This window comes from Corapipo altera, unplaced genomic scaffold (genome assembly GCF_003945725.1).
Source record: "Corapipo altera isolate COAL_440 unplaced genomic scaffold, ASM394572v1 165, whole genome shotgun sequence".
NCBI lineage: Eukaryota > Metazoa > Chordata > Aves > Passeriformes > Pipridae > Corapipo > Corapipo altera.
Window position 1 is genome coordinate 2,054,075 of NW_020884954.1, and position 27,930 is coordinate 2,082,004.

Here is a 27,930-nt window from a genome sequence, read left to right on the forward strand (position 1 = left end):
CTGTTCTCAGGGGCTGCAGCAGCAGAGGAAGATCTGGATCCTCCTCTGCATGATCAGCCTCACAGACCCGGGGCACTGCATTGGCCCTGGCACAGGGTGCCCAAAGAAGCTGTGGCTGCCCCATCCCTGGGAGTGTCCAAGGCCAGGTTGGACGGGGCTTGGAGCAACCTGGGCTAGTGGAAGGTGTCCCTGCCCATGGCAGGGGGTGGAATGAGATGGTCTTTAAGGTCCCTTCAAACTGAAACCATTCTCTGATTCTGTGGTTTGAGATGTGCCCACCGGCTGCTTTCCTCTGATGACCCAGATCAGGATAATCCTAAACAACTTGAAATTTAGGGTGAGAAATGACAGGGAGGGGCAGAAGCCCCTTAGAATGATGGATTTAAAATCTCCCTTTCCTCTGAAATTCAGCATGAATTTTGAGACAGCAACCAACCCTCGAGGATGCTGCAATTGAGCTGTCACGCTCTCTAGAGCTTCAGACAAACACAGGGTTGTGAGCACCCAACTTTACCTGGATTTATTTTTATAATCCCACCATCTTTACAATATAGGAAAAACACTGTCCACATGGTCGTAACAAAAGAGCAAATAAAAACAATCCACAATGTATACTATTGTTATTGTTATTATTTTTATTATTATTGTAGCTCTTACAATTCGAAAACACAGCTAATGCTGCTTCCATGAACAGAGGGTAATCTGTGCTCTAGATGAACAAACCATAGCTCTGCTGAGACATTTAATCAAACTCTGTCTGACTGATTAAACTGGTCCCAAGAGGAAAACAAAACACAACACAACACGTTGTACATGTTAAAGTCATTAATCTCAGGTGGATTTGAAGTTTCCTGTTATTTCTCTGCCTCTCTCAAACCTTGTTCTCAGCTCTGTCTCCCTGTGCAGAGGAGAAAGTCCTGCCTGTGATGCTCTGGGGAGCAAGGCAATGATGTCTCACAACCCTCTGCCTGAGGCAGGGAAGGCAAATCCTTCCTCATGGGTAGGGGGTAACACCAAGGGATCCCAGGGCTGAGTTTTCCACTTGTTCCCCACATCAAGCACCTCCAGAGCCTCCCCCCAGCATCCTCCCAGGCAGGTGCCTGGTGCTGGGCAGCACAGGTCTGGCTCACCTGGAAGTCCTGCAAGGATCTCTTTCCAGCAGGAAAAGGGATGGTCCCTCGGGGACTCTTTTATCATTTTCCTGCCAAAGACACTGTTAATTGTACTCAGATTTCTGCCTCCTTTCCTCACTCCCCTTCCCCTCATCAAGGGCTTTTCTAGCTGCACATGAAACACTGTGGACTGTCTGCTTTAGCATGATTAAGATACCTTCTGTTTTTGTGGACTAAAACAAGCAATCAGACGGGAGTTTTTTGTAATGACTGTCATTTGCCTACCTTAGGGAGAAATCTAAATGATATAAAACTGGAAGGGGGTGAGGATGGGGGGGAATTAATCAAAAAACACAAAGCCAGCTGGATGTACACAGGGTGTAAACCCTCAGATTTGGAAATAGCATTAAGTCCAAACTGTTTCATTAAATCATAGATATTTTTTCAAATTAATAAATGATACAAAGCCACCAACATAACACTCTTCCAGATGGTTTGCCCGTTTCCCTCTGGGGTAACAGAGTAAGATTTTGAAATTATAGGATTTATGGGAAGAAATCAGATGTGTTTTTTCCCAGCCAGTGTAAATCAGCAGTGCTGTGCAGTAGGATGTGGAGCTGGGCCAAATTGTACCAGTGGCTGGGATGTGGTAGGGAATGTTGTAAGAGAGGGAACTGTAGCATCACCTGAGAGAGAAATTCCCAGGAATTAAAACCATTTTATTCAGTGGTTGAAAGTTTCTCCATGTTTCAGAGCAAAGCCTTGAAAACTGGTTGCTGAGGGCCTGGGGGAGAGAAGGAGGGATATATTTTTCCTTTCAAAACTGGTTCGTGACAGATGTGCTCCCAAACAGCTTTGAGACCACACATAAAACTACGGAAACACGGAATGGTTTGGGTCGGAAGGGACCTCGGAGATCATCCAGTTCCAGTGGAACTGTCCCCTTCCATGGGCAGGGACACCTCCCCCTGGCTGTGGCAATAACTGGGCAGTTAAGCAGGCACATTTTGCACCAGGAATTGCAGCTGGGAGCGAGGACACTTCTCCCTCCTGAGCTCGCTGTGCTCTGCTGCTGGGCCAGGAGTGAAGCACCAGGGACAGCTCTGGAGAAGCTGCACCACGAGTCCTTCCACCAGCATGGCCCTGTGGTGCACATTCTCTCTTTATTCCTGGCTGGTATTTGAGGGAAATGCAGTGTGCAGCTGGTCCAGAGAGGAAAAGGGCCCTGAAACTCAGAAACTGTGGCAAAAGTGGTGTAACAGAGGGAATTCATAGAGCAACAACTTAAGCCACAGGCTGGGGGCCACACGGGCTCTTTTCCCAAAGCAACAAAATTCAGAGGAAGCCCAGGATGGATTATCCAAAGACAGCAGAGGTTTGGAACCTCCAAACACTTCAGCCACCTCAGCTCAGCATCTCCAGTACCAGGCACAAAGCATGAGGTGTCCCAGGGCTGAGGTTCTGCTGCAGGTCCCTGTCCCACCTGCTGGACCTGCACGTGCCTGAGAGGTTTTCTCACGCCCTCTAATGCTGTACAAAGTGGTGCTTTCTTCTGACACGAGAAAGCCACTGGAGGATCACAGGATCACTGCAGAATGCAGCAGAAAAAATGTACCTAGAGAGCATTTCTTCCTTTTTATTATTTTTTTCACCAAGCAGAAAGACTCAGGACATCAGCAAGGGAGCAAGAAAAAGAGTCATTACAGAATAGCATTGAAATGCTCAAATTTTTCTTTGGTCAGAACATCCCTGCCTTGTTGGCTTCATCAGAAACTGGAAACAAAAACAAAATTCCTCAAAAGAACGAGAGTTCTTTAAAAATCAGAGGAAGCCAGATCCTGGTGCTGGAGAGCAGTGGGATTTGTGCCACCAGCCTGTCTGCATGTCAGCCCAGAGACACCCAGCACTCATCACACTGCACTGCAGAGACGTTCAGTCCACCAGCTTTTATGGGGTGACAAGAACACAAACCATTGACAAACCACCAAAGGCCCCTCTTTGCCTGCTCGTGGCTGGGGGAGGGAAGGGGGCCAGGAGGCCAAACCCATCCCAGCAAAGCAAAGGAGCTGAGGAGAACAGAATCTCTCGAATTTTGCTCTCACAGCCCTTGCTGCTTTTCTCCTGCAGCTCCCCAGGGCTGCTCACAGACATGTTGTCAGAGGCAGTTGGCCCCTAGGGAATGGCTGAGCAGGGAAAAGAAGAGGATTCGGAGAAAGGCTGTGGTGTTACTGCCATATTTCCCCCCTAGGAAAGTGCCAGTGTCCCCCTACATTCTTGCAGGAGGGATTTTTTGGCTGCTTACAGCATTTTGCATGGGGAATGATGTGAAGGACATCACAGCAGCATCCTTCCCCAAGGTCACCTTTCCTCAGTGGGACACAGAGCTGGATGCCCACTGCAAAGGAAAAACAGAGCAAAGAAAGGAACCAAACCTAAGGCAGAAGCTGCCCTGCACAGCAACCCCTGTCCATGTGCAGGAGCCAGGAGCAAACCCCCAGGAGAGGAGTTGGTCCTGTTTGTTACTGAGCTCCTCGGGGGCACTGGGAAATGTTCCCAGTGAGAGGGGTCACTGATAAAATAGCAAAACAACAACGGTGACTCTTCCCTTCTCCCAGTGCTCTGTTTCATTGTCTTGGCTGTATCTTGGCTGATTCTGCTCCGAATGAAGAGGCAGGGGAGGCAGGGAATAGAGGAACTTCTCGAGTGCCTCGAGCCTTGCTCTTTTCCCATCCCTGGGAGGAAAATCTGAACTGCTTTCCAAGCAGGAAACACAATCATCTGACATTGTGCTGCTGCCCCGGTAACTTCAGCGCTCATTTCACACTCTGGGTAATGCTTGTTTATAGTACATAGATATGTTTACGTAGGGAGCAGAGTAGAGGAAAGCACGAGATATAAATATTGCCGTATAGCCGCGTACAAAAGGAAATATTTACAGCCACAGGTAGTGGTTCTCTGCTGTGCCAGGGCAGGGCCTGGGGAAGGACTGACAGGTTCCCTCTCCCCTCTGCTGGGAATGGCTGCTGCCCTCCAGGGCTGCCCTCCCTGCAGCCAGCACTGCCCCGCTCTCCGCGGGGTCTTGGGGTTGGACCGACAGTTCTGCCGAGGGAAAAGAGCCCGTGGCACATTTCCCCAAGGACTTGCTGGCCCAGTGTGGGACAGTGGCAGTGACCAAGGGCACCACACCCAAAGGGCAAACAGAAAGAGAGCAGGGGCTTGCTTTTGGTCTTACTTTCCTGCTGGATTCTGACTTCACTTTGTTGTTGTGTCCTGATGGCCCCACTACCGTCTCGTGGGCCCCAAAAAGTCCTTCTCAGGCTGCCCTACACTCCCTGCCCCCAGGGGCTCCCAGTCCCAGGGGACTTTTTCCATGGCTGAGTCTGAAAACCCATCCAGCCTGGACAAATCAAGGACAGCCCTTCCTGCAGCAGCGACTTCAAAGTCGCAGACCTGTGTAAAAGCAAGTATAAAATGAGTTCTTCCTTTCAGGGGATTGACCTGAAACCTTTCCACCTTTATCATTCCCAGTGGGTGATTCCCTGCTAAAAATTAAGTCTTTGGCAACAAAGTTATTGCTGTAAAGTTGTCCTATTTTCCCTTCCGGGATGGTCCCGATGGAGACTCAGTCCCTGTGCTGGAAGGCACAGGCAGGTGGGAGCCTCAGTTATTGTCAAACAGGAGCTGCTTTTCTTCCCCTGGGGAAAGTTTCTACTTTTGTTTCCCAGAATACTGAGGCACTCGATGGCTGGACGTCACTGGCAACCATAGGAAGTATTTTTGAAGGAGATACCATCCCAAATGAGGCTTTGTCTTCTCAGAGAGCATTTTGTTGATGGGGGGAAACACTTGTGGGTTTGTTGCTTTTTGGGTTTTTTGGGAGGTTTTTTAAGGGTCTTATTCTTACTGGTGTGATTGGTCGCTTTTCCTCCTGCCAGATTCCCTCAAGTCTGTGTCTTTGTAAGATAAATGACCTCTGGTGAAGACAATGTTTTCTGTTCTCTGGGTAGTGCTGGTGCTGCTGTCTCAGCTCTGGGGGCAGGGGAGGGGGTTCACTTGCACACGTATCTCTCGACAGTCCTCTCGCATTTCTTGCAGGTCACGTAGCAGCACCAGTGGTACTTGCAGTGGCACCTCTCCACCACTTTGTCCATGTAGGGGTTGTACCCTCTGCCACAGCACATCAGGTCGCAGCTGTCACTCCCGTTGGAAGTCTTGTTGCACTGTCTGGAAGAGAGAAGATGCTGTGAGCAAGTGCAGTTCCTGCAGGGATTCCCAAGGCACTGCCCCGAGGTGCTGCTGGGCCTGACAGCTCTGCAGGGCTGCCTGGGGCACAGGAACACCCCAGCTGCACAGAGCACATGGCAGGGGGAGCCCCCCACGCCTGCCAGGGCAGCAGGGTGACCCCCAGGCTGCACCCACATCACCTGCTCTGGCACCCAAAATCACGCCCAACTCCTGCTCTGACTCCCAGTTCAGGCTCCTGAACCTGCCTCCCACACAGGCAGGCAAGCAAAGGTTTTGGGATACCTCCCCAGCAAAAACTCCTCATCCCAAGCAAGCTGTATTCCCAGGCAGACTCCAAAACTGTCTGAAAGGAGCTGGAAGAAGATGACACCCCAAAGAACAAACCCTGGTGTTTGTCCAGCACTCCCCAACCTGAAAAGGACGGAGGAGGAACCCTGCAGCCACACAGTGTTTGCACAGGCTCCACGCCAAGCATCCCAGGCTGGGAAAGATCCCGAGCAGGCTGTTGCAGCCACCATCCAGCACTGATCCTATCAGGGCAATCACAACCAACACCAGCAGAGCTGCACTTCTTCCCCCTTGATCGTCTCCCAGCACGGCGTGAGCAGCCCCACGACACCCCAGGTCCTGACCCAGGAGCAGGAAGCGTGGCAGGAACACAGGGCAGGATGACAGGTCACCAAATATCACACGGACTTCCACTGCTTGTTTTACTTCTGCTTTTAATTAAAGCCAGACCCACCAGGCCCTTGTGTTGGGTTCCCTCATTTTTGTCTGCTCGCAAGTGACTGGCCCGAGGTTTTCAGAAGCAACTCATGGTTTGAGGAATGTCTTTCACTGATTGCCATTTCACAGCTGTGCTGCTCAAAAACCATCTATCTCATTCTCCTAAAATGCTCCAAGTTGGGTCACCAGGAAAGCACACCAGGATGAGATGAACCATGTCCTGGAGCTGCTGTTTCCCAGTGGAAAAAAAGATAACTGTAAAGATAACCCAGGGTGGAGCTGTCCATGTTTGGTCAGATGCTTGCACTTCAGGTTAACAAATCTCACCATGCCCCCAATACCCAGGGGCTGTGAATGTGGTGGAGGCTCGAAACTGCTGCAGGAAAGGTGGTCTGTGGAGTGGGGGAACTGCTGACATCTCTCCTAAATCTTGCTCTGCGTGGCTATTTTGGACAGAAACGCTCTGAGGCTGCTTTGGGGCAGGGAAAGGACAGAGGAGCATGAGCTGAGCACACCATTAATGGATGAGAACAAATCCATGAGATTTATAGGAATTCCCCATGAGGTAATGCTTTAGGAGAAGTCGCGGGATTAATGAAGTGTTGAGATTTTGCTCTTGTTCTTCCTTCATTTTCTTCTGCCTCCTGTTTGTTATTCTGCCTCGCATTCCTCTCCAGGTTCAGTGTTTAAAGGCCCCCCCAGTCCCCCTCGTTGGGGAGTGTGTGTCAATATTTACAAACCTTTGAAAGCCTCCAGCAGAGCCGAGTCTGCAGCTCTCTGAGCGTGTTTGCCAAGCTGAACCAAAGGCCCTCTTACTGCCCCTGAGAGCCAGGGCCCCTCCACGAGGAAACCTCCACATGACTCCTCATAAATGTATTAGTAAATGCATTAAATATTCAGAGCAAAGGTTCACATACGGGCGTGTTGACATTAGAGGAGGGGAGGGTGTTTGACAACCTTCCTCAGCTTTGCTAGGGGATGGAAAGGCTGAGGTTCACCCAGGGAGGATGGGGGGCTGCAGCCTGGTCAGGGATGTGTGGAGCATCCACATCACCTCACGCTGAGACCTCACCAAAATTGCCAAACAAAGGAACATGGGACCACTCGGACTCCAGCTCCCCACTGAGGATATTCACTCCCCAGGCACACAAAGCACCCAACAGTGACATTTACCCCATCCAAACAGAGTAAAATTCCTCTTCCTGCTGCAGTGGGATTCTCCCTTTTCCCCCATCCACTCCTGTGCTTTGCCAAAAAAAAAAAAGTGGATCTAATGGGAGATACACCTTTCCACAGCTGTCCCCATCCCACCCAGCCTGGATCAAAGAAAGGAAAAAACCAAAATCCTACTAAAAAAATCCTCAAGCTTCCCTCAGTTTGGTATAATGAAAGAGGAGCATTGTGGATGGATGAGTTTAATAGCCAAAACAAAGCCTTTGACCCCATCCTGAACCTAAATGGGGCTCTAAAAAGCTTTCCTGGCGATGCCACTAAGCAGAGATTTTGTTTTCTGTTTTAAAGTGTAGGCCTGGATGAATTACATTCATTTTTTTCCTTAAACAAGATAAAACAGAGATGTTTCAAGAAAAAGTGAGTGGGGGAAGACAGAGGAGCCCAAGGAGCAGAGTTTGCCCACGGAAGCTGCTCCGAGCAGCTGCTCCCCAAGCCCAGGGCTGGATCCCACCCCGCTCCCGCTGACGGGTTAAGTTCAGTCTCATTTGTTTTGGGCCTGGTCCAGCACGATTCCAGCAACCCCCAGAAGTGCCCTCCTCCTGAGCCTCGGAGAGAAAACACCGAGGAGGAGATTGCATCTTAACACAACACCGTAACCTCCGCGAGCACTTGGAACGCAGCTGGAAAACGACGCTCAGGCCGCCGGCCCAGCCCAGGGCCCGGCTCAGGAACAACCTTGTGCATTGTCACAGTGCTTTTCCCGTCTTTGTGTGAGGAGGGAGGAGGTCAGCCCTGCTGACTGGACAAACCCCACTCGATGTGCTGCCCCAGTTTCCCCCTTTGCAGCCCTCATTTGCGGGAAGCCCCTGGCCCCATCATGGGCAGAGACAGGGAAGGACATCCCAGCACTTCTGAGAGTCTTCCCCCACATGGAGAGTGGGGAGTTTGATTTTAAAAGCTATGGGGATATCACAGAATCATAGAACTACTTAGGTTGGAAAAGACCTCTGAGATCCCTGTAGTCCAGCTGTTCACTTGGCCGTGTCCCAAGTGTCCCTGTGGATCCCAGTTCACTCTGTCCCACGAGCAGACAGAAGGACAGATATTTTTTTTGGTTATGCAGCTGGTATCTGAGACCCAAAGTGAGGCCAGTCTGTGCTGTGTCACCCACAATTATGACAGGTGATGACAGGGCCAGGCCAGACGTGCACTGGAACCTCACCCCATCAGTCCCACGGAGAGGGGAAAGCTGCTCGTGGGGACATAGGAAAGGTCACTCTGGGGCACAGCGACTGCCTGCCTGGCCCAGGGCACCTCCCAGCTGGTGAGGAAAACACAAATCTGACCCCTCTCTCTAGTCCTGTTTCTCACACCCCACGAGCACCTGGGCTGTTGCTTTAGGGATGATGGAAGGGATGTTCCTTCCCTGACATCCCAGTATCCTCCTGTGGGCATCTTGGCTGTGTGCTTCCCTCACAGCCCTTTCTGACCTCAGGGAAACCATCTGCCTCCACAAACTCCAGCAGCTACGAGTCCCACAAGACAGTACTGCTGTGTAAAGGAGTGATTGATCTTTTCCTCTTTTAAATCAAATTCCTATTTATTTCTTTGGTGCACCTTGCTCCAGCAATGTCAAGTAAAGTGCAGTATATAAAAGAAAGGAAGAGAAAAATAATTTGAGTCCCTCAGGAGGTGTGTAACACAATGGACATCCCTAAAAATACATCAAAGTCCAGCCTCATGTAAGATTTTGAGGGCAGAATCTTAACTACTTTTAAATTGCTTTCTCATCCCCAAGGAATGACTGAGACTGACACTGAACAACTGCACGAGAGAGAGAGTTATCAATAGCTCATGTCAGCAAGGAGATGTCCAGGGACAGCCTGGAACCAGCCTGGATTTTCATTAATGAGGAGGAGAGAGTGAGCTTAAAAATGTGGGATAACCCTGGGGCAGAAGGAGCTGAGGACGTTCTGTGAGAGAGGATTAAAATGCAAAGTAAGCACCACACTTTGAGTAAGATCCAGATAAACGTGGGAGTGTTCCCAGGAGAGCCAGAGGAGCAGTTCAGAAACTAGGAAACTAGAAACTGATGAAGGAACTGACTTAGAGAAGTGTGTAAGAAGAGATGTCTTCCCATCCAAAAAAGATTATTGCAACAAGAAGAGAGAAGAAATCCTCTTTATATGGTGAGAGGACAAGAAATTATTAGTTTGATTTTGTTTTGTTAGATTATGTTTTGTTTGAATTCAGATTAAGAAAAACATAACACTGAGGACAGTAAAACCCTGGAACAGGTTGTTTGGGGAAAGTGCATTTAAGAGCAGAGAAACATCTTCAGTAACAGCCTAGCTGATCTCAGTTCAGCCCTGCTCCTGAAAAGATCAGGGTCCATGGAAAATCATTCCCAGACCCAATTTTTCCTAATTCCAGTTCCATTTTGATTCAGAGGGACTAAATGCTGGAGAGCTGGATTCATTATCCATTTTTACTGTGTGAAACTATTCCCTCCATCAATAAATTTATTATTCACAATTCTGTTCAGGAAAATTTATGGTGAAATCCAGGTCTCTCAGAGCAGAAAGGATTCAATCTTCCCCAGGCATTAGGTGAGAAAATGCAAAAAAAAAACCAGAGCTGGCCCAGTTCCCGAAAGGGGAACATTTACATTATTTTTCCCAGTGGTTAATTTGTTGTAGTGAAAGCTGTACAATCCACTTGCAGCTCCACAGATCAGCTTCTTTAGGTTTTCCTCCAGACCATTTTTAACGGGCTCTGGAAGTGGGACGGTGGGATATAAGCACAGAGCTTGGCTGGAGTCTCTGTGGCAGCAGCAAAGTCTCGTTTGCAGGAGACTTGGACACTGGTTGCACGACTCAGCTCCTTGATCAGACCCCGAGCACTTCAAAGAGGTTTCAGATCTCAGGTTTGGGTTGGGTTCCCTGCCTTTGAAACCTGGATATACCCCAAGCACTTGCAGGCAGGCAGGTCTCCAAACCATTTCTAATTTCAACCAGCTAAGAAAGTCCAAGGTGTCCTAGAAGACATTTCAGGCTTGTTCTGAAGAGGGCTTTGAAACCCTTTCAGCAAAGAGCTCTGAAAGGCTTTTGAGTAACCGGGTGCACCTTTTCCAAGTGGGTTTTCAGGCAGTTCCACTACAAGGGAATTCAATTCCCTTTCCTGCCTGAAAAGCACACAGTAAGTCTGCATAATGTGATCCCTCACATCAGAGAGATCACCAGTGAGATTACCCCTTCCACCCACCTGCTGGAGCAGGATTGTTCCCTGCAGCACACACTGAAAACCTGAATGTCTGAGGTGTTCCAAGGAACCAGCAGCCTCCATCCTGCTCCCAGTGCACTCTGAGCAAGCACCACACGTGGGGAGAGGGAGGGGGGATATGGTACCAAACTGATCAATTTTTGCAACAGAAAGATGCAGCAATATGAATATTTTAATCCAGGAACGGGAAAAGGGGTTGTTAATGGGGTCTTCCCCCAGTCTGAATCCCTTTGGAGGCAGAAGCAGGGCTGGAAAGATGCTGAAGATGCCCAGCCTGAAGTCTCCCGGACTGTGGGGATAGGGGAATACACTCTAACACCCCATGGACTGACCTCTGCACCCAGAAAAAGGCCAAAAAGGAAATGGGCAGGTGGTGGAGAAGAGAGAAGATGAACTGAGGAGACAACCACAAAAAAAAATCCTTTTTGACTGCATTTGCCATAAAAGACCTTAAAAAGAGCCTAGTGGGAAACAGCGGGATCTCCCTCCAGAAAATTTGGATGTGCACAGGAATAAAATGTTCAGATGCCTCCAGGACCCAACTTATAAACTAAAAACCTGTTTGAGCTATTTCCAAGTGAGTGTTTTCACAAGCAGGACCCACATCTTGCTGTGCCCCCTCTAACAGCACCCCTTTTGTGCTCCTTCTCCTCACCCCTGTCACTAGGAATTATCTGCAGCCTGCAGCAGGCTGGAACAGAGCCACCACATTCAAAATGCAGTTGGATGTCCTCTTCACGAGAGGAAAACTGCGAAGGGGAAAAAGGCACCCACGGGAGGAGGAGGTTAGGGAAGATCCCCTCCCTGTCCCCGTTCCCCCCGGGAAGAGCAGACCAATTTTCACGCACAAAATGTGCATTTTACACCTATTTCCTCTGCTAATTTAAAGCAGGCCGCTGTGGCTTGTGTTGCATGTGCCAGCTTTGAGACCACAGGCACTTTCTGGAGAGCCTGCAGACGGATTGTGATGAAAAGAAGCCCGGCTACACACGACCTTAGAACTGAGTGTGGGACTGGCTCACCCTCCTGCCATCCCACAGCCAGCCCGTCCTGCACAGCTGAGGAGGAGGAGGAGGAGGATTTCTTGACAGGTTCCTTTTGAAAGTCATCCCCTCCTACCCGAGTATCTCAGCCTCTAAATCCTCCCTCCCCGGGGCCCGGGGCTGGCAGCCCCACAGTCACTGCTGTGACCCCGCCTGGATAAAGGGATGCCTGCAGGACACATTTCCCCGTCCCCAGAAGTGGGGGGAAAAAATCACTCAAGATCTGGACGTATTTTTTATCCCTTGCTGGGATAAAATGTTGAGATCTGCTGTAAAATGAGATTAGATGAAGAAGAAGATGAAGAAGAAGATGAAGAAGAAGATGAAGAAGATGAAGAAGAAGATGAAGAAGTCACACCTCCCTCCCCCCTTGAAAGGATTTCAGCGCATGGAAAGTGTTTTACTTGGCAAATCTGTAGTGAATTCAGTTTGGTTTTGACACAACCTGTTCATTTCATGCAATTCCTATAAAACTCACTTCCAAATAACCTCCACCAGTTGGTTTGTTTTTTTGTTTCAAAACAGAGCAACACGACAAAGAGCTCTTTTTCAAGACACAAATAAGTCAAAATCCATACAAATCCACAAAACCACCAACTCCACTCAAATGACATTTCCCCTCAGAAACCAGTTTCAATACATGGGGGGTTTTTTTCCCTGCAACCCTCAGTGATCCCTAAACATCTTCACTTGGTAATTACTGCTCCACTGCTGGGCTGGAGATGAACCTCAGCCTGGTGTTCCCAGCACAGAGCAAAGAAGCATTATGAGAACTGTCTAAAGAAAAGCAAACCAGCAAGAGAGCAACTAATGAGACAGCCACCTAACAAACAGTAGGAAAATTCTGGAACCACACAGTTGTTTAGCTGTTGATGGGTCTGCTCTAGAGAGATCAGGTGGGTCTGCCCACCTAGAGATGCTCAGGCTGCTGAGATGCCCAATTAGTTTGTCTTGGATGAAATTCAGCAGAGGGTGGGAAGAGACAGGCATGTCTGCTGCCTGTGGAAGGGGACAGCACCCTGCCCAGGAGAGGCTGGGCTTGGCCATGATGGCCCTAAATCTCTAATATTAATGAGAGAAAGAAATTCCTCTGCAGAGTCATGAGCAGTACAAACACACCTGGACTTTGGAACTGCAGTAGAAGAAAAAAAAAATGTAAAAAATATCTTTGTATTTTTTCAGGCTATTTTCAGGCTGTATAGGAGCACTGGTCCTAACTGGGTTAATATTTACCTACTCAGAGGAGCCTCAGACTAACAACTCATCTGATCAGCAGTGACTGCAAGCAATGACTGAGACCCAACACGGTGTAAAGCAGCTGCTGGATCCTTAGAGGTTCCTGTGGAGGTGAGCTGAGGGGAATTTCAAATTGGATCTTGTGCCTGCCTGGGTGATGCAAAAGGTGTCAGAAGCCCTGTCTTGGCCACAGCCACCATTAACAGGATTGGGCATCTGTTAGAGATGTTCTTTACCTGCAGGCACGTGCTGCCTCCCCAGTGACTCACCCCTTATTCATATGTGTTCCCCCTTCCCTCTCTGGGGTCAGGGTGCAGGTAGCACCCCCTGCAGAACCCTCACCTGTCCTGGGTGCCATGTGACCCCACTTTCTCGTTCTTCATGCAGAAATCAGGCGAGCTCTGCAGGTAAATCAGCTCTGTCTCCTTAACTGGCCTGACATCAATATCCTTTGGCACGAGGTATTTGCGTGTGCCCATGGGCCGGTGAACGACCTTGGTGGCAGATAAATACTTGTTTTTGAGGTCCAGTGCAATGTCTCGCAGCTCTTGAAGGCCTTTCCAACAGGTCTTGATAGAGCATGACCCAGAAACTCCATGGCACTTACATTTCATTTCAAGAGAGGCTTTCAAGACCTGCAAAAAGGAATGCAGGAGTTAGGAAATGCCCTTCTCTTTCCTCCACACATCCCACAAGCTTGCTAAAGAAGGCCCTTTCTCAGCAGGGACTGCTACAGAGAAGGACTGCTGCTCTCATTTCTGCTCAGTCACTCTGGAGCAGCTGCTTTGCAAAGGGAATGAGATCCCACAGCTCCCTGGTGATCACTATCAGCCCAGGACTACTTTCACCAGGGCGCCTTTGCAGCCAGCAGACAGAGCAGCATTTTGAATTTTGATCAGATATCTCCATTGGGCTGCATTTCCACCCCCTAAATTCCATAGGAGCTGAAAAAATCAAAGCTCTCCACAAACAGATCATTAACATCCATTTCGGCCTCCGGCAGCTTTGGGATTTGGCAAGAGAAATGTCATAGCTGTGATGAATTCAGGGCGCTCTCACTCTGCCTTTCTGCTGGTCATGGGGCCAAAAGAGCCTTTTACTTTGGCTTTGCCCCGGTCTCATTTCGGTGGGACAGGGCAGATGCTGCCAGGAAGGGCTGAATGCACCAGCCATGGCAACGCCGTGCCCAAAACAAAAACCCGCCCTCTGCAATCCAAACGAAAGCTCAAGACATCACAGAAGCAAAACAAAATTGACCAAAACAAAACAAAACCCCAAAGCAAACAGGGTGGCGGTGGTAGGACAAAAAGGCCCAGGGGAGGGAAGCTGAGCGTGGCTGTGCTCTGCAGAGCTGCCCTCAGCCTGTGGCTCACAGCGCACTGCCCGTGAGCTCAGCTCGCCCCAGGTTCTGTCTGCACAGGGTGTGTGGTGGGAGCAGCCCCAGAGGTGGGTGCAGGGGTCGGTTTTACAGTCCCCCACCCGTTTGTCCAGCTGCAGGAGGGCTGCTCTCAGGGTTTGCACCTCGGAGCACACCCACTGCACATGGTCAGCGTCATCCCCGCGCTGGGTGTGAGCTGCTGAACTCTGCCAGACACCAGAACAATCACCAGCAAAGCAGCTTGAAAAGGGGAAGAAATCATCCCTCCTGGCTGCAGGGGCGGCTGGAGGCAGCTGCTGCAGCTGCTGATCCTCCACACTTACACAGCACCTCTCCTGCACAGTGCCCCTGGAAGCCCAGCCCCACCACACCTCCTGGGTCAGCAAGCCAGAGCCACCCCCAGCTCTCAGGCAGCACTGGGACATCCCCCCCACAGTAACACCGAGCTCATTAGGGCGTCTGGGGCCTCCTGACTCCCAGGGGGACTTATACAGAATTATTAGAGAAACCTGCTCCTCTCCCTCGCTGACAGAGACACTGAACCTCACAGAGCCACCGAGCACTACGGACGTTTGTACAAGTACAATAACTCTCGTGGATTTGTTACCTGTCTCCCTACTTCACTGTTGTGCAGATGCATCAGTTTATTGGCTTGTGATCCTGATTTTTTCATCTTCATGGGAGCATCTGAAAATTTGGACCCCATGATAAGACCATAGTTGAGGTTGTCTGCACATCCTCCCCATCGATACCCAGGTCCAGGTGTCTCACCTGGGATGGGACCACAGGAACAGCCAGGGAGGTCCCCGGTGGTGCAGGCCCTGGCAATGGTGTGGCTGATGGCAGCAGCAGAAAGGGCATACACAAATGCTGACTCCCTTGTGCCTGCAAGAGACAACAACTCCAGCTCAGCCCCCTGGGCCAACGTTCCCCAAAAAGAGACCCCACAGAGCAGCCAACACACCAGCTCATTGCAGCTGAGGTGTCCCATGGCATCACCAGCTGGGAGCACAGCTCTTCAACACAAGGCAAGATCCCAGCAGGGCAAGGAGTCACGTGGATTTATGCAGCTTGTCCACTGTGGTGTGATCTGCTCTTGGAGCATGTGGAGAAGCCCCTTCGTGGACTCTCCCACCTCCTTTTGCCCCTGTGCTCCTCCCACGACTCCTGATGGGATGAGCAGACCAGAGTGGTGGTCTGCTTTGTAAGAGCTGGGGTGCCTTGGAGCCAAGAGCTCCTGGGCAGGACTGGCCCCTTAAGGATGGTCTCAGAGAGCAGGACAGTGTTCTCTGTGCAGCCCCTCCACGTCCCCCTCCAGCAGCAAGACCCCTTCCCCTGCCCAGCACACACACCCTGGCTGACTCTCCCCACTGCCATCCCTCCGCAGGGCTGGTTACCTCTCTCTAGGTCCAGCAGGTAGTTGGGAGCCAGCTCAATGGAGGAGCAGTTCCAGCGCATGTCCGAGAAGGTTTTGCGGCAGGTCTTGATGACCTCTCGTGCCGCCTGGATGATGGTCTGCATCAGCTCCAGGTTGCTGCGGCACAGCTGCACCTGGGACACCACCAGCCCCTCCAACTGCTTGCAGTGCTGGGTCTGGTTCAGGGCCAGAGCCGAGGGGGTCTTGGACAGAGCTCTGAGGAGACAAGCACAAAAAAAAAAAAAAGGGTTAAAACGCGTGTAAAAAGTTGATCTTTAGTTCGGTGTTAATTTCTCCACCCCCGGTCCAGTGGCCTGTGCTCACCTGAAGCTTTCTGTAAAGAGGGGCCTAGTTGAGGCTGGTGAGAAAGGCAGGCAGCTATGAGGAGTGATTTGTCTCATTTAAAGTAGGCAGTTAAGGCAGGTGGGAAGAAACCCCCTCCAGAAGTGCACATTTCCCTCTGTTCTGGAGGGGAGTCTGCACAAAGCTCCTGGGCCATGTGCTGAGTTGACTGAATGTGTAAATCCTATGGGAAGGTTTTTGCTGAAGAATGAAGAGGATAGACCTCCCAGCAGAGTGAAAAACGGCCCATCAGTTCCATGATAACAGAAAGCTGGATCCTCCAGGACTGTGGCATTCAGGGGAAAAAAAAGTGCCACTGGTGTTATCAGTGTTTTGCGTTCGGCGTCTGTCTCACACACTCTCAAAGGATTATGCTAAATGTCATATAATTAATTACGGAGAAAACTCCCTGCCAGGCCCAGGGAAAAGCCACCAAATTTGCAAAACATGTGCTTCCACTTAGAGTTAAGGCCAAGGCCCTCCACGATCCCATCACTGCTGCTCGTAGGTGAGGGTTTCTCCAGTCCCCAGGAACCACAGTGCAAAAGCACCACGAGAGGATGTGCAGGGAGAGCAGCACAGTCAAAGCCAGGAGGGACCCACCAACCCCAGCACGTTAGTCACCATGGAAGGAAAAAACAGCACCCCAAAGACCCTGTTGGTACTTCCAGGGTCCCACTGCCAAATTTTCCAGGTTAAAAAAAGCAAAAAAAGAGCCAGCGCTGCCACGCCTCGTGCAGGGCTGTGCTCTTCTCCCCCAAGCACCCAGAGAGATCAGCAGAAGCCTGGTGTGTAACTACTCCCTTTGTATCTTTATGGCCTGCTTAGGGTAGTCATAAATGTTATTCCTTCCCATAAAACAACTTTCTAGCTGGCTGCATCAATAACTGGCATCTGATCCTGGCAGCACAACCACTTTAACACATATTTCCTTCTCTCCTTGTTAAATGTGTTGCCTTTCAGTTTTCATCCCGAGCCATCTTGGTTGGTTTGGCTTATTAGCAGACACATTTCTGGGTGCATTGCACTTTATTGCTATAACATGCACATCCTTCAGAAGTTAAATGGGATGGAAACAGAGCTAAAATTGAGCCCTAACCAAAAGCGGGGGTATAAGCTCTGATCTCCTGCTCTCAGGAAAACATATCTGTGTTCCACCAGCTCCCTCAAGGCTGGCTTGAACCAGCTGCTGTGTGTGTTGGAGCTCTCTCAGGGCTGCTGTGAGTAACCCCAGCCACTCCTCCAGCAGGGAAAAGCCACAGTCCTCGCTAGGGCCGAGCGGGTCTGCCCTGACAAATTCCCAGGGGACTGGAGTTTGGCAGTTCTGGCACCAGATAATCAGTGGCAAAGCTGGAAGGGAAAGCCCCACTCTGCTGGCTGTGTAAACACATACATCGGGCATGTGTTTGAAGAGGCCCATTAAACACACTGCAAACAGGAGTTCTGGCCAGTGGATTTCAAGGGAAAGGAAAAAGTGGTGGGCTTGGCACTGTTGGGTTATTGGTTGGCCTCGATGATCACAGAGGCCTTTTCCAACCTAAATAATTTATAATTTAATGGTCAGGAATGCTGCCCTGCAGTTCAGCTCGGTGCCTCACACGCTGGTGTCCATGAAGTGCTCCCTGCTGGGAGAGGGGCACCTCCAGAAGGCAGCTCATCCTGCCTTCCACGTGAACCAGGACAGGAGGAAGCCACATCTAGAAAGCAGTTTGCCTGATGTGCTTTGTGAGACCTGCAGCAAGATAACACAGTGCCTTAGAAACACTCCTTTTGTGCACTGTGCAGGAAACCCAGGCACTGAGCTGGGACACATCTGGACTGTGTAAGCACAGGGCTGGGTGAGATGTGTCCAACCCCCAGCACTTGGCACCGGGGACCTGTGAAAACTTATCCCAGAAAGCCTATCAGCAACTCCCAGGAATGGGCTGCAACACAAATCAGGCAGGAGGCCAAGGCAGCTCATCACTGAGAGAGTAAAAATGATAAATTCTCCAGCACAGCACGTCCCAGCAGCCAGGGAAGGGAAGCAGGCAGGGTGTGGCAGGAGGAGGGAGAGAACTCCACAGCCCGAGCTTCAGGCACAGGAGGAGCATTCCAAGGCTCTGAGAGAGGCTGTGCTATGGGGCACCAGCTCAGTTTTCTGAGCAGAGGTGCCATGTGACACTTGAGAAGCCTTGGGATGTTCCACCTGGCCCTCCAGAACGATCCATGGATCTCCTGCACCACGTTTTCTGGTCCTCTATAGAGACCTTCAGCACCTTTAGAGGATCTGGAAGGCTGCACTGAGGCACCTGTGTCTCACCACCACAGACCAGTCACCAACAGCAGAAATAACCCCTGACAGGTTGGGGTGAAGGCTGAGTTCAGGCTGGAACTCACCCCAGTGTGGAAAAGGGGATGTGACACACCGAGAGGGTGTTGTTACAGATGGCCTGGAGTGAACACCACCAGAGAAGAGGGGTTTTCAGTGCAGTGAGAGGGACACTGGCTTCATGGGAGAGGGAAACCACCTCCCCCCTGGGGAGAACTCAGCACCAGGGGCTGTTCCCCATGGGATGAGCCCACCTCCAGGGAGCCCACCAAGAACAAAACTCCAAGATGCAGGAAGGTGTTTTCTGAACATCTCCCAGGCCTGAACATCGTGCCTTTGCTTGTGAGAACCCGTAACTGGAAACATCTCCAAGCGCTGGGAGGAAAAAGTAAAGGGTAATGAAGATGGAAAAGAAACCTCAGTTCCTGCAGTCACCCACTGAGACCCAAAAGTGCCTTTACAAACCACAGACCAGGAATGTGAGAGGCCCAACAGGTCATCTAGTCCATGCCTTGACAGCCCAGGTTTGCCCAGTCTCTGTCCTACATTCAGAAATGTCTTCTCCATGTCACTCTAAACCCTCCCTTTGGAAAGGCACCACCCTCCCCTGCTCCCTGAATTCCAGCAGCATCAGAGGAGGAATGGCCACCCCCTGGAAAGGACACCTGTGGGGCAGTGGAAAGAAAACCACCAGGAGAGTCTGGTCCGTGGTGGGTCTCTGTCCTATCTTCACCCAGTCTCCAGGGATCACCTGCACTGGGAAGAAAACTGGAACCAAAGGGGCACAGCCAGCCTGAACAAAGCAGCCCTGGAGGGCAGGGTTAGCAGACCAGTCCTCAATCTGGGAAAAAATCCCTGACAAACATCTTTCTGTGGGCTCACACCCTTCATCTGAAGGGGGGGTTTTACCTGCTGCTGCCCTAGAAATGCTGGGTTTCACTGCTTGCTCCTGCTAACACCCTGTTCTTCTGCTCTGACTCTCCTGCCCCATCCTTCGCTCTCCAGAAAGATGAGGACAACTGAGGGATGGTTGTTCCAGGGGTTTTTTTTAGATATCCATATTTGACCCATCCCTTTAAATAAACAAGGCCCCAAACCAAACACCTCCTGCTTTATATATAGCATAGCAGGGCTTTCAATTGAAGTTATGGATCCTGACAGAAAGCCATAAACATAATTACAGAGGAAATATGATGCAGGGATGAATCATGGCATTCGTTTACTCTTTTAATTATCTCAGGCAGTTAATAAATTCATTCGAAGACATGAATGCTCTGCAGTGTTGGGTCCTTTGAGAGGTATGGGCCCATTCCTGCAGGTCTGGGCTCCATGAGAAGACTATTCATGGGAGCTGCACCTATTCATAGGAAGGAGCACCTTTAGATCTCAGCAGGTATCAGCAAAAGCCACACACTGTTTGGTTTACAAGGTCCACTGTGAGTGAGACACTGCTGCTGATCAAGGCAAAGGGAGAAATAAACCCTGACCTGAGCAGCCAAGCATTGGTGCCCTTTAAAACACCCTTAAAGGGTGGAAGGGTCTCCTCTCTCTCTGGGGGCATCTCCCCATTCTCCCTCGTGTGATGTGATCCAAAATTCTCACAGGGGGACTGTTGGTGAAACCCTGAACTCCTGCTTCAAATTGCCTGCTTTGCTTTCTGCAAAGGCTCTCTTTTTCATGCCTGTTCCTAAACCCCTTAATCTTGCAGGGATTCGGGTGAAACAGAAAGATTTAGACAAAATCACACGGCTGTGGAGAGTGAAGTGTGTGGTAAACTTTAATAAAGAGAGGCAGAGATCGAGGGGCTTTTTCTATTCGATCTGCAGGAGCCTCACTTTTTCAGGCTTTCATCTGGAAAAGGCTTGCAGGAGGGTTACAATAACCTTGCCTAAGCTCCTGGGAGTCAGAGGCAGCCCGTGCCCCTGCCACCCTGCCCTGCACCAGTCCCGGTGTGGGGACCACGAGTGCTGGGAAAGACACCACATCCCCTGGTAAACACTTCCACTGGTCCTGCAAAGCCTTTTCAAACGGGGAAGCAGAATTTATGTGGTAGAAGAAAGAGGAGGAAGAGGGAGAGAAGTGGGGGGGGGGTGAGGGAGGAGGGGAGAACCAACCCTGAAGCAAAAGCTTAAAATAAGAGCTGCTTGCAGAGCCGGTGCCAAAGGCAGCTCTGGCAGCAGCGGGCACAGCTGACTCCCAGCCCAGGCCCCACTGAAGTCGGTGCCAGCAGAGTTTGGCTCCCCGAGCTCCGAGAGGGCCGTGGAGCTCTGTCAAGTTTTCCTGAGCTGCCCACGGAGCGAGGAGCAAACTTCAAAGCCGTGGTCCCCCCCCCTCTGCTCGCCCCCAGCCCCCTCCCCTGCTGCCCCCCCCTACCCCAGCCCTCTCCCAGCAGCTCATCTGGCATCCCCCGTGCCAGGCAGACGGGCTCCTCGCCGGCGCCCCGTCCTCCTGCCCAGCTCCCTCCCACCCCTGCCTGGGGGAGAGAGAGGCAGGAGCTGCCAGGAAGCACAAAATCTTTCCATTTCCCCCCCCCCTCTCTGCTTTCTGCTGGCTGCAGAAGGGCTGCTCCAGGTTGGTGGGCCGGGGGACACCCCGTGTTCCCCAAAAGAGGTGTGGCTCAGCCACCTCTGGGTTCTGGAGGGCTGGGATTTAGCCACGGGAACTGTGCTCAGCTGGGGAGGGCTCCAGAGTGCACGGCTGGGCCACCACAGCAGGGACTCCCCAGAGGGACCAAGTTCCACCTAAAGCTCATGGGATTCCTGATACCAGCTCTTGCTGTCATGGGCTTATTCTGCAAGCCCCGCAAAAAAGAAAATACCCCACTTGCTGCATTTGGCTTCTTTACAACCACTCTTGCCCTGAAGGTGACGCTCAGCGCAGAGGGACAGAGGAGATGCCAACTCCTGTGGAGGTACAAGTGCCTCCGAAGCGGCTCCGTGCCTGGACATGCCAACATCTGCAGCACAGCTGGCCGCAGCTCCCTCTAGTGCTCACCTAGTTTTCAGTTCCACCCAAAAAAGCTGCTCCAGCACCTGCCTGGCCTAACCCAAAGTCCTCCTGGGAAAGCAAAGGGGTTGCAAAAGGAGACGGGAAGGCAACAGAGTTCTGAGATGCACTGGCCCTGAGACACATCCAATGGCTGCCTCATCCCCCCAGCCACCACGACACCAGACGAGCCCTGAGGACCACAAAACAATGCAACCCCCTCCACCCTCTGCTTTAAGGATGGAAAAGTGTTTGCAAAACCAAGACTGGGGGTCTCATACTGCACTGAAGGCAAAGGCTGCCTCCCCACAGCACCCCTGACCCAGCGAGGGTCTGCCCACACCCTGCCTGTACACCTGGGCAGCTCGCTGGAGCTTGGGTGGAAGAGCCCAAACCACGAAGTTTCTCCATCAGCAAGGACATGTTTACAAGATGCTGACTGTCCACACACCTCTCTGGAGGCTTGGGGGTGCCCAGTGCCAGCTGCCAACAGCTGGGGACCCGGGCCACACAACGCACAAAAATAAGCCATATAAAATAAAATAAAGTAAATAATTCCTTTTTTACCTTCTCCTTGTTTTTACTCATTTATGGGGATATTCATGTTACAGGGAAGTCCTAAATGGCTGAAAAGTGTGTTTTCCTTCTCCCCCTCCCTCTGCCATTACATCACGCTCCGAATCAAAATTGAATTTCCTATCGCCTGCTGCATCAGCCGCTCCCTCCTCCCCAGGCTGGCGAAACCCGCGTCCTTATCTCCCCCTCCCCTCCCAAATCCCCTTTGAAACCGGGCTCTGGCACCGTGCCTACAACAACGGCACAGCGGGCAGAGCGGGGAGACCAGCCCAGAGCTGAAAACATCCCGGAGCTCTTCCCTCTCTCCCCATGGAGCTCTTCCCTCTCTCCCCACGGAGCTCTTCCCTCTCTCCCCATGGAGCTCTTCCCTCTCTCCCCACGGAGCTCTTCCCTCTCTCCCCATGGAGCTCTTCCCACCCTCCCCATCCACCAGGCAGAGAGGGAAGGAGCAGGTTTGGGTTGTACAGCACCCAGAGGGTGAGTGCGGGGCTGGGACCGCAGCTCGGAGGGCTCGCTCGGTGTTTGGTTCTCTGTTCACCAAGAGTTCCCCGCGGGATTTCCGCGGGCAGACCCCGAGCCCTGAGGGAAAGGAGTGATGGGGAGAGGGGGAAACTGGCCCGTATTTCCACAGGAGGAGAAACAGCAAACGAAAAGCAGCCCCGAACACGAGGCTGTGAAAGCCCTGCCGGCAGCGCCCCGCGCTCCGGGACAGGCAGGGCAGGTCCCAGGTCCCCCAGGTTCCAGGCAGGAGCGAGGGGAGCCCCGGAGGCACATCCGGACACGGCCCGTGCTTCAAATGCCGCTTTAATCCCAGCTTTCATCCTCCCCACCCGCTTTTCCACGGGGGGGGGATATGTCGGCTGGGGAGGGGAGGAGCAGCAACTGCGGTGTTTTGCCTCCAGACGCTTCTCCCACACCCCATCCCCAAAATCAGCCCTTGCGGCTGAACCGCTTCCCGGCCCAAAGGCTGCTTGTGCCAGCAAAGCTGGGGGGGACCTTGCCCTGCCTTCCAGCGTTTTTCATGTCAGTGCCTTGTCACCAGACTATCGGGCTCCCTCTGAAGCTCGTCTCCCCCCTGCCCTTTGGAGGAAGCCAAGCCCTTCCCTCCCGATTTAGCACCTTGCTGAAGTGGGACACCAACCCCAGCACATGGCGAGCCCCCCCCCCCAGCCGTGGTGCTGCACTGAGTGCCCTGCTGAGCCCGGGGGGCACAGAGCAGCTTCCCTCCTGTGCTGCAGAGAGACAAAGGCTGCGGGTGAGCCCCGTGTTTGCTGAACGTCCTGCAGAAAGGAGGTGCCTGCCCTGCGCAAGGTGCTCGATACCTGAGGAGCTGAGGGTCCTAATACCGAGCCTAAATACGGGAGGGAGCTGGCAGAAGGAACAGCTGGGCTGTGTGACTGAGCTGGGCTCACTGCTGCAAGGTGTAAAGCCAAGACAGCGAGGAGCAAATCACATCCTGACTCTCTGCTCCCAAGGTGGTTTTTAGACCCTGGAGCCTCTCAAGCAGTGCCCTGCATCTCCAGAGGACATCCTCTGCTATTTCGGTTGGATGTCTGTGTTTGGAGAGGGTGACTGGCTGTCTGGAAGGTCCTCTCTGCCCTGACTGCCTGCTGGGCAATGAAAACACTGGCTCTAACAAGACACCAGAATTTGCAGACGTCCAAATTCAAGAGAACTTTTATAAAAGGTGGCATGGAGAGATCCTCAAATGACAGGGATTGGAACATTAGAACGGGAATCAGACACAGCACAGGGTCTGTGGCAGAAGGAACAAAACAGGAACCTCTTGTCCCAGTTTCCCCAGCTAACCCGAAGATCTTTGCCTCGGTGCACAACAGTCTTCCTGGCATTGTGTGTTTCTGGGCTTGGCTTTCACAGAAGATGCTCATTCGAGGCAAAGTCACATCCCCTTATTTATTCTGTGCCCAGCTCCAAACCCAAGTAGAAAAGTCAGATCACTCACCAAGGACATGAAACCAGATTGGTGCTGGAGGGGCTTGTTTGTTTATTTTGCAGTGAGCAACTAATTGATCGCTGGCTGAAGCCAAGAAAGGAGATAGGGATGTTTTCACTTTGTTTGCAGTGGCATTACCTCCACGGAAACTCAATCCAGACTTGACCACACTCCCTGGTATTTCTTCACCCTCCCCCCCCCCCACCCTCCTCGCCCCATTTTTAACACCCTTCACAAAATCCAGAGTTTAAAAGGTCCACAGAAAAACCCCCCATGTTATTTGTCAAGCATCCCCTGTGGCTGGAGATCAGTGGCATTATCTCAGCTGCCTCTCCCACTGCTCTCAGCTCCTACTCAGCACGACCAGTGGTCCTGGTGGGAGAGTTCCCCAGCGAGGCAGGACCTAACGCCAGAAACTTCATTAAGTGGCTCATGTGAGCTGTTCAAGTGTGTGCCTTTCCTTTGGTATCAATGAGGAGACGAAAAACCCACAAAACCGAGCCCGAATCACGCGTATTTTGGAAAGAAGACGGAGCCACATTGTTAGCACAAGCCCCCAGTACACACACTTGAAATCAATGAATGCCTGGAGAACTGCGGCGCTCGCTGCTCTTTAAACAGCTTTACAGCAGTTGTACAAACTGTGAGAGACCAGCAGTGCCCAGAAAAACGTGAAAAATGCAGAGAGACAGCCAGGTACTTACATCCATTTTATCCCATAGCAAAGCCCCGTCTGCAGAATCAGCGACAGAAAACCGGCGAAGAAAAATCGCAGACTTGGCTTCATTTTCTCCACCTTCCCCCTCTTGCCAAGGGAAATCAGCTTCTCCAAAGAAAAATTTAAAAAAAAAAAAAAAAAAAAAGGAGTTCTCTGATTTTTCACGCAGCGTATTCCCCTTCAGTCTGAGTATTGCTTGTTCTTGGAGACGAACAACCTGGAAGGAGAGGGAGAGAAAGAACCCGAGCTGCGTTAACTCTGAAGTTCAGCGAGTCGTGGCCAGAGAGAAATCCATTACCCCGATTGCAAAGGAGTGGTTTATGAATCACGAAAAAGTTTGGATTATCCCCTCTCAGTCCCCTCCCTTGCCAAGCCTTGATACAACCTTCGAGTCAACAGACAGACAACCCGTATGGCTTGAATTACCCCCTGAGTTATGGTCTGATTGTGTGTTTCCATTTAACCCTGCACATGGCAAGACTTCATTCGCTGCTTCACTTTAGGGGAGTTTTTTAATCCCCCTCTCCAAAAGGTCTGTGCAACTGCTCAGGAAAAAGGAAAAAAAAAAAAAAAAAAAAGATAAATCTTTAGACTAGCTCAAATCTTCAGCTATTCATCTCTCTCCTCCCTCTCTCCAGATTTCTTTTTCCCCCTCTTTTTCTTTTTTGCGGAGAAGACAAATTATGAAAACTGCCTTTCCCGACTCAATGCAGGTGCCCGTGCCCCGCAGATGTTTCGCTCTGATCTGTTACAACAAATGTGTTTTGCTCTTTCCCTTCTGCTTTCCTTCTCACCTCATTAACTCTGCCTCTCACTCCTTCCAAGTCCTCGGGCACCTGGAGCTCACGGAAAAGGCTGCAACTTCGTAAACATAAAATCCCATTTCTGCCTCCGGGGAGCAGCCGGGAGGAGACAAGAAAGCTCTCCCTTCCTTTTCTTTCTGTTGTTTTGCCCTTCTTCAGACCAAACAAACAAACAAACCAGGTGCAGGGCTTAAATTCTTAGAGGGGTCCTGACTGTCTCCAGGGCACGGCTTGCTTATTTTAGCAGCGGTATTAATAGCAGTAAATGGGTTTCCCTTCAGTTATTCACTTCAGACACGGCTCCGGGCTGCTTTTTGTGGTCTTTGTGGTGGATTCCCACCCCGCGAGAAAGCCAAGAATAAAATAAACAGCAAAACCTGCCCACCACATCGCAGCTCTGGAGTCCCAGCCCATCTCCTGGCACACTGGCACAGTCAAGCTGGGGCTGTTTATGCTCCCTGTCACCCCCTCAGAGGTGTTTGGGGAGGCACTGGGGGTTGCAGGAGCAGCCAGCACCACTTTGGGGTTTACCCTTGCCCGGGGAAAAGCACATCCTACCTGACCCCCAGCTCTGGATTCGCCCAACTGCAGCTTTCTGCCTCAGTATCCGCGTTCGGGGAGCAATTGGGTCGGGGGCAAGGAATATTTCTGGGTGTTTTCTCTGCCATCTGCAGCGTATTTTGCCGTTCAGGCTGCTTTTTGGCTCTCCCAGCCCCGGTGCCCGGCGTAAAGGGTTACTGGAGAAGTGCTGTTATTACAAAGGATTTTAATAACCTCTAGGGGCGAGTTCCCGGCTCCCTTGAAGTCCGAGACAACGCTGCTGTCTACAAGGGAGGCAGGATTTCATTGCCACGGGTTGTTTTTCTTTAGTGCCCGCCTGGATTTGGGTTTGCTGCGTCCCTTGAAGGCAGTGCTCCCATGAGCATCCCGGCACACACACACTTCTTCTTTCAGAGTGTTTCTTTATCTTTTAATCTTTGGGAGCTCTTTTCTTCCCACCCTTCCACGAGCACACTGGAAACCTTCATCCCTTAATCCTGCCCATGCCTTTCAGTGCCCGTTTAGATATTTCAGACCCCTTATCTCTCTCCCGTGAACTGCTGCACAATTGGCTGTAAAATGTCTCAGATTTTACTCTCCCTAGACCTGACCAGCCAACACCATTCTCTGCTTTGCCCCCCGCCTTGAAAATCTCACGGTTTGTGTTTTTTTCCAACCCCTGGAGGGGAAGAGAAATGATCTAACCCCCCCATCCCCACCCAGCAAGAGCTGCAAGAGCTGCAAGCTTGGTCTGAAATTGCACCCCGGTTATTGGGGGGGGGTGGGTGTAATAATGCTTTTTTTCTACTCGGTCCAGCACAGGTTACATTTGCAAGAGGAATTTGCAAGGGGAGGGGAGGGAGACCCTTTGGGGCAGACGTGATGTTTACAGCTCCGGAGAGCTCCGGGTCACTGATCAAACCAGCAGCAAGTGGCCCGCGGGCTCCTGAAAAGCGGAGCCGTTTTTAACTCAGAGCTCTTTCCTCTTCGCCCCAAGGCTGTTTGCAGCCGGTCCCACTCCTGCACACAGAAAACGCTCCCAACCCCACACCTCCAGGAGTCCGGACTCGGGGATGGGAACAGGAAAATTGAACCGGGTATCAACTTGTGAGTATCCAGCTCACGTTTTTCCAGCTCTCCCACCCACAAGGAAAGACATCCACCTGCCCCTGCTGCCAGGCTGCGGCTCCCCGGGAGCACAGGAGCCCGGGCCAGGGGCAGCACATCCCCAAATGACCCGCGGGGAGGACCGGGAGCAGGGAAGGAACAGGGGGTGGCGGAGTTGTTTCCAGCTCCGAGTGCCTCCCGTCTCTTGCAGCCCCTCCGCATGTCCCTTCTCCTCCGCAGCCCCCGGGTGCCCCCGCTCCCCTGCAGCCTCCCGCTCTCCGCCGCCGCTCCTGCCATCGCCCCGCACACTCACAGCCCCGAGCCTCCCCTCTCCCGTCAGCCGGGGGGTTCCCAGTCCCCCTTGCAACTCTCGAGTCTCCCCTCTCCCCTGCAGCTCGTCGGTCTCGGGGCTCTCTACACCCTCGGAGTCTCCTTCTCCCTCGGGTCCTCCCCTCTCTCCCGCACGCACACTCCCCCTGCCCGGCTCTCAGGGCTCTAAGGCAGCCTCCGAGTCTCCTTCCTCCTCGCACCCTCCCTGCAATCCCGCGGGTCTCCCCGCCATCCCCCGGGTCTCCCCGCCATCCCCCGGGTCTCCCCGCCATCCCCCGGGTCTCCCCGCCATCCCCCGGGTCTCTCTGCAATCCCCCGGGTCTCCCTGCAATCCCCCGGGTCTCCCCGCCATCCCCCGGGTCTCCCTGCAATCCCCCGGGTCTCCCTGCAATCCCCCGGGTCTCTCTGCAATCCCCCGGGTCTCCCCGCCATCCCCCGGGTCTCCCTGCAATCCCCCGGGTCTCCCTGCAATCCCCCGGGTCTCTCTGCAATCCCCCGGGTCTCCCCGCCATCCCCCGGGTCTCCCTGCAATCCCCCGGGTCTCCCTGCAATCCCCCGGGTCTCTCTGCAATCCCCCGGGTCTCCCCGCCATCCCCCGGGTCTCTCTGCAATCCCCCGGGTCTCTCTGCAATCCCGCGGGTCTCCCTGCAAT

The 27,930-nt window shown here is 52.0% G+C and overlaps 1 protein-coding gene across 3 annotated transcripts in view; it reads right to left on the bottom strand.

The window, feature by feature from the left end:
- Window positions 1–638: 638 nt before the first annotated feature.
- Window positions 639–27,930, bottom strand: part of WNT11 (Wnt family member 11) — a 27,710-nt gene continuing 418 nt past the window's right edge. Inside the window, exons 1-6 of one of the 3 annotated variants that reach the window (XM_027663639.1) lie at window positions 27,262–27,346; window positions 24,485–24,715; window positions 15,593–15,828; window positions 14,803–15,080; window positions 13,160–13,452; window positions 639–5,336 (exon numbers count right to left, since the gene is read on the bottom strand). In XM_027663639.1, coding sequence (XP_027519440.1) covers window positions 5,162–5,336; window positions 13,160–13,452; window positions 14,803–15,080; window positions 15,593–15,828; window positions 24,485–24,567 — 1,065 coding nt within the window. In that variant the 5' untranslated portion in view covers window positions 24,568–24,715; window positions 27,262–27,346 and the 3' untranslated portion in view covers window positions 639–5,161. Of the gene's footprint in view, window positions 5,337–13,159; window positions 13,453–14,802; window positions 15,081–15,592; window positions 15,829–24,484; window positions 24,716–25,292; window positions 25,460–27,261; window positions 27,347–27,930 lie in introns of those variants that run through there. The other 2 variants (XM_027663638.1, XM_027663640.1) reach the window with 2 other exon arrangements.